The sequence below is a fragment of the Schistosoma mansoni genome (assembly GCF_000237925.1).
Source record: "Schistosoma mansoni, WGS project CABG00000000 data, supercontig 0191, strain Puerto Rico, whole genome shotgun sequence".
Taxonomy (NCBI): Eukaryota; Metazoa; Platyhelminthes; class Trematoda; order Strigeidida; family Schistosomatidae; genus Schistosoma; species Schistosoma mansoni.
Window position 1 is genome coordinate 315,432 of NW_017386071.1, and position 12,426 is coordinate 327,857.

Consider the following 12,426-nt stretch of genomic DNA (forward strand, 5'->3'; position numbering starts at 1 on the left):
ACGTATATTTGAAACTGGTTTCAGTGGTACACTAACTTTCAGTATTGGCGCTTCAATCTATCTGTATATAATCTCATGTGTGCGTCCATTTAAGCTCTGTAACCTTTAATGATCAGCCCTGGGGATAATATGACTGAAACCGTATGACTCTAAAAACTTCGAATTCCAAATGAAGATTTTTTTTATGTCTATTCAACTCTCCATGTCCAGTTTAATATATTTCTTTAGGAAACCTGTTTACGATATTTTTCTGAGCTAACCATTAGTTTTACTCACACATATCACGTGAGCCACCTATTTAAACTAATTTATTTTGAAAAAACTCGAGCTGAGAATACATCCGTAGAAATCTATACCGAATTATTTATACTACTGATAAGTAGGCTAGACATTTTTGATATAAGTCTTTGATCAGTTAACAGTTTATTTTTATTGACACACGTCATGTTATATACTTAAAGTGATGTAAAGTACATAATTCATATCAACATTAAAGTAAATAAGTATTTGCTTCCATTAACGAGAACCTTTTGAGTGCGTACTGTTACGAGTTTGCACTCAGGGTACAACTAAGCTTGAGGGCGCAAAGTGGTAGTCCCTCAACATGAACCTAAAGACAAGCTAAAAGAGGTAGAAGATACAATAAACACCCTACAATTTAATAATTTTCCTGAAAAGATTATTAAAAACATATTAAAACAAAACTGTCCTTCTGTAAGTAACAATCCTGCTTGAATATCTGGGCTACCAGTTCTTACCATCTATGAAAAGTTTACGACTTTTCGCTGTACAAGTTACAAAAAAGTACAATCACAGATACCGTAGTTGTTGGCAATACACATCGAAAGGAATGTACATTATTCAGATGTCGATTTCTGAACTACTAACACCTAAGTGGTGATCACTCAATATTTATCGTCAGGATCGATCAAGAAATAAGGAAAGGAAACTTGTTGGAATACTTTGTTCTGACAAATATATATTGTACCGAAAATATACTGAATGAAGCCATTATTAATAACAAATGTTCTTGGATTGGTACTGTAATTTTATCTTACCAACGAGGTTCGAAAGAAGAATTACAACGGATATTGAAAACGTACAAAATTAAAGCTTTCTGTAAGACAACTAACACTCTAAGAAACGTTTTAGTTAGAAAAAATGTAAGATCCCGTCCACTTCTACACAAAATCGTCTCTACAAATTAGGCTGTGCCAACTGTGATGCCTTCTACATTGGAGAGTCTTCCAGTGAGATCTCGTTTCGTAACAAGGAACGCCTACGTTACACAAAAAGACTTAATAATCCTGTAGAATTGGAAAATTTACAGATTTAATTAGTAATAGCAGTACATGCTATTTTCAATAACCTCCAAATTGATATTAAAAATAAGTCAGAAAGGCTTTTCCAACTACAAATAGGGAAGAGTAGCTGAAACGTTTCACATAATGCTAACTCCCCCTGCTCTTGATAGGAAAAAAAGCCTGAATATTCATCCAACCTGGACTGTTTATCCAAACAACCATATTTGACCTTATTTATTTTCCACACAATCTACACACTCACACATACATTCACGCACATTTTCAACCCTACTACTTCATATTACATGTGCATACATTTTGCATACCCATATTCTCACTCACAAATTAATACAATGACAGGTTATACAAATTCACCTTGACCAAAGAATAACTTGACTTTGGTATATTCAGACCTATTATGATTTTAGTTGTATTGAAAATATTCCTACAGACTTAATGTATCTTTTAGTTTATGTCGTCGTCAAAGTGTAAATACATCTTATTATGAATGAGAACCTCTTTATATTGCCCATGTGATGATAGGACATACTAATTAGGAGTTCAGTTTACGTCTATCCGACCAATGACCCTCTTGACCAACAATAAAACTGATCGACAACAAATACCGCATACATAATTATTGTGAGAAGCCAAGACAGTCTCCTGACTTTAATGAACTTCGGGGTGGGTTATTCTAATGAATCTGACATTATAATTAACCCTACTGTAACCAGTTTCGTCCATTTTTCTTTGATGAAAATGTCTTACAGAAAAGTGAAATTAGCTCTGTTCTTTATATTATTTGCATTAAAAGATTAAAACAATTCTAGTTTGGATTTTAATACTATTTATAATTCTTTAAAGTGAAGTGAACTTTTTTAAAATACAGTTAAATATAAGCATACTTCAAAGGAAAGGGTACATGATTCCATCAATAAACTCTTAAATATGTGTTCCATGTCGTCCTATATATATATATTGTTAACAGAAGGATCTTTCTCAATGGAAGCGCGAAAAAAACTTATGCAATATCCTGTGAAAAATGAGATCTTTAAGATACATATATGCTGTCATAATACTTGCAAATGTTAATTTTGTCTTTTAATTGTATTGACTTCATGACATATGTTGGTAGGCAAAACACCAAAAATATCACAGAAGACAATCTTTCGTTTGGAGTAGAATAATCTTTACACAAAAGTTGGATGGATCAGCTTCCAACCTCTCTCTCTCCCATACAAACATACTAAACAATTGGCATAGTTTGTGAGATTTTAGCACGTGGTGTACGCGGTGTAAATGGAACTGCACCAAGTTTTCGACCAATACACAGTCGTGGACAAGCTATAGTCCATGCATACAATATTAAAGCTAACCAACTAGATGCCAGTTTCATCCACATATTTGCCCATGATTCTGATAGAGTATCGACACGTGAAATTTGTGGACTAATTGTTTTTGGAAACAAAAAAATATAAAAACATAACACTGTTAACAAAAATTTAAGTACATTATGATTCGCATTACTTTCTGCAGTTGTAAAATCATCACTGGAAACCCAAATAGCTCAGAGATAACTTTTCAAACAATGAGGCTGAATGATACGGGTTCGAATCCCACAGGAACCATCAGTACTCTCAAGACCGATGATGAGTGTTAGCTGGTACGGAACCTAGGATAAGCAAGGCTGATTGCCGAATACGCACAACTACATAAAATCTCAACATAGTCCATACGATATCGAGTCACTTAGACTAGTGACCACAATACAAATTGATTGGTAGAATTCGATTAGGACTAAATGATTAGATAAACATAATACTGGTCACCATTCAATGATAAATCAGTCGGTTGTAAGTGAATGATGCTATCCGGTTGCCTAAAAACAGACAAAGCACGATTTAAACAAATAGATCAAAACTGTAATGCTTCAATCAATTAAATCATCGTCCTAACTGACGTCAGTTGAAGATGACAACTTTAGATAAACAGTAACTTTGAATCCAATTTACAGTATCATGCAGAAGTAATTTCATGTAGTTTTTCAATAAGGATGAGTAGTATTGGCAAAGTATTTATGTAATATTTTGAAGTCATGTATGTAATCATGAGTAATTAATAGGAAATATTTTGTAATTACTGTACTTAAAGTTTCTGTAATTTGTCAGAAAAAATCTCAACTTGTTTCAGAATCCTACATCCTAACTTAATTTTAGATTGATTTTTCGATTAACAGCTTGCTCAGTTTTCCTTTTCTTAATTGCTTTAGATATCGATGAATATTCATCCAGTATTTCATAAGATCTGTCGAATTCAAGAAATCTACGTTAATTGTTGATGATTGGCCTGATTTCAAGTTGAAATCTTTCAAAACTGCTTGTAATATTAGTTGTATAACATCGGAGAACGGTTATCCAAGCGGCTTCATAGAGAAGAACACGAATGGATGTCGAAACATGTAATCCTGAAACTCTGTCTGAAAGAAATATTACATGAATCTGAAATTTAAAGGTGACAAAACTTCTGATGTATTTAAAAAGCAGTTAACAACATCGATTACAAGGACTTTCTATGCATCAAAGCTAAGACTACCGTTCAAAAGTATAAAATTGATTTCTACCACCGTAAAGGATAAGCTTTCTCATCTGGTCGCCTCCATGTGCACCTACGAGTTCACCTGCTCTTATGGATGGACGTATATAGGCTGTAGTCAGAGGCTGCTAACAACTCGGATACGAGGACATGTTCCAGAGTGGTTTTACAAGGATGACAGGAAAGCAGTTATAAGTCACATTCCTGAACATTCAATCGATACCAATCACCCAACTAACCCACAGATTGATTTTATAATTGTTCATACAACTCGTCCAAATCTACCTAGATTTCTTCGCATTCATCTTCTTAAACCACCCGAAGCAATTGCTATTCATGGAATGAAGCCAGAACTATGTGTAGAAATGGAGTACGTCTTACCTTATTTTTTTACTGTGGCCTTAAACTGATATTATTGGCACTATTTCATTTAGCATTTGAAAATATACCCATGATTTTATTCATAACTGTTTTCGACACCACTTCAATTCATTTAAACCTTCTATCACCTTAAATTATTGTAACGAAAACATTTTAATTACCTAATTTCATTCACATAATAATCCGTTGCCAACTTCATACTTTTACAAGGCTTTTAATTTCTATACACGCGATCTTTTATTGTTACTATCTACACTATACAATGTAGAATTTTAATCTTTCTATTACATCATCATGTTAATTCATTACTCATATGTCCTCAGCTTGATAATAAATCCGTTGAAAAGAGACCCCTTTGCTGAATTACGTGCGTTTTTAATGTCTAATATCTGAATATTAAAACACGACGTGAAATTTGATCAATAAAATCCGAATTATCCTCGGTGAATTAAAATAGGTCGAGTTATGTCACCAGTACAGATTTAAACAATCACACTCTCATTTATCAAAAACACAAACGTAAAATAATGAATAAAAAGATAAACTTACTTGTACCAATTAGTCAATTGAGTCATTAGATATAAAGTGGCCAATGCATAAATGAAATGAAACCAAGGATAAGAATAGACTGATGCAATCGCTTCATTATACATCGTATAACCATCACGTGGTGCAGCAGTATTTAGCATAGTTCCAAGGAAACCTTAAATATAATATAGTAAAAGTCAATCGAGCGAAAAAGAAAATAATAAATGATCTGATCTGATTGTAATACTAATATTAAAACACTCACTTATATTGGGACTAATCTTTTCAATAATATTGTTCAGAGCGATAATCACGTATTCACAATTAAACTATTTAGCTTAAAGAACGTAACACCGTCAAAAGTATCAACCACATTTAGACATTTCCACCAACTCTTCCAGATCCTTAAAACTTTATCTTATGTCACTTATCACAATATTGTTATGTGGGTAAGACTAGTAGCTATACAATTTATGGTCTATTATCATAAATGAAATATGACATTCTCTACTTAAGTTATTTAACATATCACTGATCAAACGGATGTTTTTCTAATGAGATGAGTAAGAACTGAGTTGTTAAGAATACAGATACATACTACGGGTAAAAATACTACAGTAGTTTTACTCCAAATAGGATATAAAGAGTGTTCTTCAGTAGATTGATCCTTACATAACAAGGTTGCTTATTTTTGAAAGCTCAATTATCCTATTTTGTTACTGAAGCTTCTTGTTGAACTAAGTATAGAAAAAAGTGCTGGCCGAATAAGTTGGACATTACCAGAGTATATAACAATAAGATTCTATACTTTCAAGATTTAGAACACTAGTTTTACGTAGTACATTTTATTCCAATGGTAAATGGTCGGAGAAAATTACGAGGAACAACTGAAAAAACAAATACTTCAAATTGAGGACCAAGCATTTATTAAACTTTAACAGCCGATAGTTCATCACTGCGGGCATCAACACAAGGACGTATATACAACCAACTGAAGAGTCTTAAATGACACAAAACGATCGTCCTCGATTCCACTGTTACTGATAATTAAGTTTCACTACTTCTCAACTGATAAAATCACAAAGTATTAACGGTTTTGAAACTGGATAATTATTTAAATAATACCAAGTTGATAACGAATTCCGGGTAGAATAAATACAATTCTGCTACCATTTGTTGGCGTTTCTTCAACTTCGAAGCTACTGAATCACACTAGACAATTAAAAAACTCAAGTTTATGTGGACTAATAGCTTATCATGTATTTAAATAAATAACTAAACATGGTGAGTGTTACTGCTAAGAAATGTGTGTATCAGTGCATATCCATTGATAGGTACTTTGTTTGCGTTATTAACTTTTACAGCCAAACGACTAGATGGTTTGCTGAGATGAAATGAATATAAAAGACGTCCGAGCAACAAATTTTGGTACAGCAAGATGAATACATTGATAAAATAGTATACATTCATTATTGCCAAAGTATGCACCAATTAACCTCAGTATCATTTAAATAGTGTCACTACCAAATATAAGTAATCCTATAAGGATGAAAAAAGGTAAATTGATGGGTCTAGACCTTATAAATTCAAAGAAAAACTGTCGACTGTACACATGAAGACCTCTAGTGAAAAAAACACATAAAGATCATAACCTAAAAGTTCAAAAACTGTATGTTTCACTCTGTTTTTCAGTATACAAAAAGATATTTCACGCCATAACCTTACTGTTGATCATGTTACTAGTTATTTAACTAAATGCTTTATGTAAAGATTTGCATAGTTCGAAGACAGTTTCCGTCAATTACTGATATCAATGGGAGTATCGTCGAAAATCAGAGAGTACAGATTTAGTTTATTCAATGTCAAACACAGATTATAATCTACTTGTTACCACTTAGATAACTTCAATCTCAATAAAATAGATTCCAAAGCGTATTCAAAAAAGAAACTAAATTTATTACAAATAATTGAGTTGATAGTAAAAATAAGACATTGGCCAAGGCAGGAAAAGCGGTTAAAGATATTTCATTTGTACACGTAGCTCCGGTTTCTTAATCCGGATGGTTACTGCTTCAACTGTTTGAAGGACTCTGAGTTTGACAAGCTTTGGTTCAATGCCCACTCGATATCAATTTTGAATAGGTGTACAGTATCACTCGTTTTAATATAGAAAAATTAGGTCTAAACGGAATACATAAATCTAAGCTTCGTGATAGGATGGGATGAAGAGGTAAATTTACATTTTTCTACTCATTGTCATTCTTGTTTAATATTACTATTGTTTTTAATTCAGTAAGATGATTACTCAGTTGGATATTCTATTCCATATAACATTAATTTATTTCAGTGTCATATTTATTCAAGTTACGATATTCTTTGTATTCAATCAACATAAAGCATAGGATTTTGTGCATTTTTCTTAATTAATAATCAAATGTATGTAGGAATCAATATAAGCATGAGCGTATTTTTCAATAGAGACGTCGTTTTATTTATTTTGAAGTCAATAAGTATTCACTTGTACCAGTCTTTCATGTTCTTACTTCATGTTGTAAGAATTACAGTAGTTCCTCGTTTTACAAGTATAAGGAATCAGTCAGTCAGCTACAACGTAGGACCAGGCACATATATGCATCGGTCCAAGTTGCCATATCTCGTTAACATAACAAGATGAACACTGGATTCATAGAAATAGTTAATTTAGTGGTGGAAGTATATAAAAGATAGGTTGTATATAAGGATATAGTATAGGAAGGAAGAACGTTATGAAGCAATTTTAATCTTAAGGTTTAAGGGAAGATAAGGAGTGTATACACCTGCGCCATTGTGATCGATTCTGAGCCAGGTCACTCAAAGTTTCCAACCATTGGTTACGATAGTCATGCGGACCCCAACCAAGTAGTCTGCATCTATCAACATGGCTCAGACCAGAAGTTAGTGACTTCAAGCACTGATTCCACGTTTTGGTCAATGAGGATAAAACAATTAACAATAAGGATTTTGGAAAACAGAAAGCTAATAAAACTTCGTTACTAAATGTTTTTGTAAACAGATTATAATCAATCAGTGGGTGACATTGATCGAAAAGAAATTGAACTAATCAACTAATGATTTTTTCTCCGAAGTATTGTTTTCTTTTTAAAATGAAAGTTCATATATAGTTGTGAAACGACTCGTAGGTAAATGATTGAAGTAATATGATTTAAAAGAATACCATCAATATATAAAAACTCAATGTATAATCAACAATATACAATTACAAGATCATACTGAATGAACGACCTGAATATTTTAATTGAAAAACAAAAAGATTCGGTGAGACTATAGTTTATGGACGAACCAATCAGATATAAGATAACAAGTCTTGGGTTTTGGCGCGAAATTCATTCATTCATTTGGTTAAATAGCGTTTTAGCATTATAGCTAGTGTTAATTTGTGACGAAAACCCCAAAACTAATTCCTAACCCTAACCATCAACTGTAAATCATAATTCTAATTCTTCACACTGGTTCATAACCGCCATTTAGTCCTAGTTAGTAGGTGAACATTCTCAAGGTCACTTTAGAGAGGGGCTGTCAAAGCAAAATTTAAGATGTCTATAAAGTCATTAACTCATGAACTTAGATGTTTTGGTAAGTGCAAACGACTGGATCGTGGTCCATCCGATTATCCTGATCAACGGTTAGAGATTATATGACTCAGAATCTATCACAATGTATTAAATGCATCCATTTTAAAAGGTCTAGATTCCACTAACAACCACTATCCAAAATATAAACAACCTCCAACTCAACAAATGAAAATCATTTGTTTTGATGACATTAGGTCTTAACACTGGACGATGATCATTTAAGATGGTAATTTAAACAAATGCGGGTGAAACAACAATACAACAAAGAGAATAATTATTATTTAAATCTGAAAGATTTTTTACTTCAATTTTAAACAAAAGAACTAGTCTTTTTTTCCATAAATTAAAGTGACTATAATTACTGAGATTTTTGTTTCCCTATAATCTAGTAAACAAAAAAAACACATTGACAAATGAATTTTGAAAAGAAGGAAAGAGTATGAATAAAATACAGAAGGGTAAAATATAATTAATTGACTAATTCATACCTTATCTATATAATGAGTTCATTTTAATATCTACAAAGGATTATTGAAATTTGTTGTTGGGAAATGTTACAAAATAGAGTACTAAAAGAGACAACAAACCAATAGCATTTAAGGTCCTCCCAAATGGGAAATACGACATGAAGGCTAGAATGGATGCTTTTGGCGCGAAAACAAGTAGTTCAAATTTATAAAACGGAACTACAAAAATAAGGCATTTACCAAGTGAGTGAGTTCTGGGGATCTAACATCCCCCAAAAAATAAGCTAGACTTGTGATGAGTAGGATAAGCAATGTACACTACAGATTGTAGTTAGCAAGGATGAAAGATGTTAATTTTAAAAATGAAGGCGGGCAATTCATAACATCAATTAAAATATTAGTAAATTAACTGTCCATGACAAGAATCTTGAAAAATTTGAAACGATCTACAAGAATCAAATGTTTAAGTTGATCGTCAGTATGGGAAGGTGATCGAACAGTATCGTGGATTGATCAAAGTTAGACTTATACAGCATTAGATTCCAGGTTATTGGTCTAAAGACTAGGGGTTCATGTGCGAAACAGAATGTTCTGGGTTCGACTCCCGGTTGTGGAGTCACAGATACTCACTACTGGGGAGTCCTATGCTCTGGAAAAATGGCTGTCCAGTGCTTCGAAGTTTTCAATATTTGTCTAACTTAAGTCGGTTAGTGATTCTAGTGTGGTTTTAGTTAGTGTTTTAAACTAGTTCGATGGTGATTTGAATCACAAAACGGGATAGAATAAAAGATGTCATAATCACACTGTACCATAAGCCTCTACCGATAATAAACAAATCACCATGGCCAGATAGATAGATCCTTAGTTAACAATTTACGTTATTAAACTTTAATCAATATGTAGCAATGGACAATCGTACCCAAGCATCACTGAAGAATGATTTACATGATTTTTGATTAACTTATTACCAATAGTTTAAACTTTGGTTGTAAGACAAATAATCTAGGTCAAGGTGATTGTATGATATACAGTCACACTTTTCTCTATATGTATACATTAAAAATGTTGTTTTCGAATAAAATGTGAAAGTCGTTCTTTAAATTTAGCCTTATGAATATAAAAAGATAAATGTACAGTAGGTTTCTATCTATTGATTACAGTGTTGTAAATGATATTGATAAATATATAAGAACTTTCGTCTAAATTAGAGCAAATAGTTTCACAGTATTTGGGCACCGAGTTGATGTAAGACATTAAATAGGAATAATACATTTATTATCAGAAGGGGTTTTTTGTGGATATTTAGTATTTTCATAGTTGAGTTAATCGGATTGGTTGGAGTTAGACATAAACACTATCGGATGCCAGCTCAGTGGTCTATCGGTTAAGTACTCTGGCGCGAGACTGGTAGGTTCTGGGTTCCAATCTCGCGAGGCGGGGTCGTGGATGCGCACTGCTGAGGAGTCCCACAATAGGAGGAAACGGCCGTCCAGTGCTTCCAGGTTTTCCCTGGTGGTCTAGCTTCAATTGACTCACACTTTCAACTATGGATAATGTACTTGTAAAATCTCAGCGAATGAATTTGAAGTAAAGTTGTGATTATGATCAGAATGGAGTTTGTGAAGCTTGTAGTAATTTTGATAGTTGAATTTGTAATTGACCATAAACCGTAATCAATCTCCATAAACTTCAACAAATTAATGAACTGAATGTACAATGAACGATGTATGACTATGATAGACATACAAACAAACATGGAGATAAATCGATAGCGATAATTCATCAGTCTAGTATTAATTAAGTAGTATATGGAAATCAGTAAAATGAAAATGCGAACTTTTTCATTAATAAAAGCACTAAAGAGATTTATAGGGTTATGAATACATGATCTAAATGAATTATTTTGTTGGTTAATCATATAGAGATTTGCATATTGTCAAAAAAGACATTACAGTATATATACAGTATATTTTCTCTATGAGTGTCTTCGTCAGCATGTTCTACCAACAAGTGTAGTATACTTGAATAGCACAAAAGAGGTTTCATTTTCTTACCCTTATTTTCATTTCTCAACATTTCAGTTATCCAGTCATACGTGTATCTGTTCAGGTTACCACATAACTTCCAGTACAGCGAGATAATAGAGTGGTAGGAGTAACGGCATTAGTGGTTGTAGAAAACATTAGGCGTATACAATATTGTTATAACGCGACGGATATTGGAAAAGTTGGAACTTTCGGAACCATTTTTCGGATTACTATTATCTATATAAATTTTTGTGTGTGATTAGTAGACAACATTATTGTTTCACTTCTCTATGCTTCTTACTTTAAGATATCAGTAAACCTAATAACTTTTGTTGAGCGTTTTAATATACCTGAGCTATTACTAATTAATTACGAACTGTTTGCTCCGCCCTCTACCACTTATGGTATGATTTTGCTTAACGTGTAATCCCTCATTTGGTGTATCGTGTAGTCAGTCATTTTAAAGACATTAATGTATGCGTTTTGGGCAATAACTGAATCGAGCACAACAGATAACTAATGTACTTCCTATTTGTGTCTTCTAAATGGCTACTGGGTTAGAAAGGGTATGAGGACTAATAAGTGTTAACGCCTTGATTTTAGTTCACTGAACAGTTGGTTAGTTTTTAAAATAGGTCACTGGTCCTATTGGCTACATACGTGAATTAATGGACAATCGGATTCCTGACTAGGGAATAGAGCATATGATATTCACCAGTGATCTCAAATCACAACAAATATGTTTCGAGAATAAAGAATAAATTCATAGAACAGAATGTATAATCTAATTTAAAAAATCAAGATTTGAAGGGGAAAAAAGATAAAATGTATCCGTGGTTTGTCAGTCAACCTCTCTTACCATTGGTTACGACAATCATGGGGAGTTCAATCAGGTAGTGTGGGCCTATCTATACGGCTCAGTTCAACAGTTAATGACTTGATGCCATGTTTTGGTTTGGCCGTCCCTAATGTTTTTTCCAATATTTGGTGCTTTTCAAATGTGACATGATACATTTGATTATTGATTATTTAATAATGTGTGAAAAAACCAATTAAGAAATGGACATGTTTGATGTAACGCAAGTATGAATGTGATAATATTTATTATACTTTGGAAATCATAAATAGGTACAATATGTCACTCACTGGAATTAGATACCTTGTACCAGTCTTAAAATTCATCATGTTAAATTTTTGCAATGAATTAGAAGTGTACATAGTGAATGAGAAGATATAAAAGTTTGTTAGCGAATACATGACCCTCAATCAAAATCTCGAGTTAAGAGAGATTATCGTTAGTGAGATGTTTGCATTGAATTCTCAAGTAATATTTGTACTATATTCTAAATAATACAAACTTCTGAGAATAAAAAATAAGATGGTAGAGAAGATTTGTAGCTCAGGTGGGTAATTTTGATGTAGGTTTGTTCTCTGAGCTGGATGATTTGGTCGTGGAGCTTTCATCGTCCTTCTGAACGACATCATCAGCACGAAT

General features: G+C 32.8%; 1 protein-coding gene across 1 annotated transcript in view; it reads right to left on the minus strand.

Annotated features, from left to right (window-relative positions):
* Positions 1-2,137: 2,137 nt before the first annotated feature.
* The window catches only part of Smp_145090 (tumor differentially expressed protein-related), a gene marked incomplete at its 5' end in the record, with an annotated part of 60,067 nt that continues 49,778 nt past the window's right edge, over positions 2,138-12,426 (minus strand). Inside the window, 2 exons of the mRNA XM_018794198.1 lie at positions 2,138-2,752; positions 4,827-4,980. Of these exons, the coding sequence (XP_018647088.1) occupies positions 2,551-2,752; positions 4,827-4,980 (356 nt within the window). The 3' untranslated portion in view covers positions 2,138-2,550. The remainder of the gene's footprint in view (positions 2,753-4,826; positions 4,981-12,426) is intronic.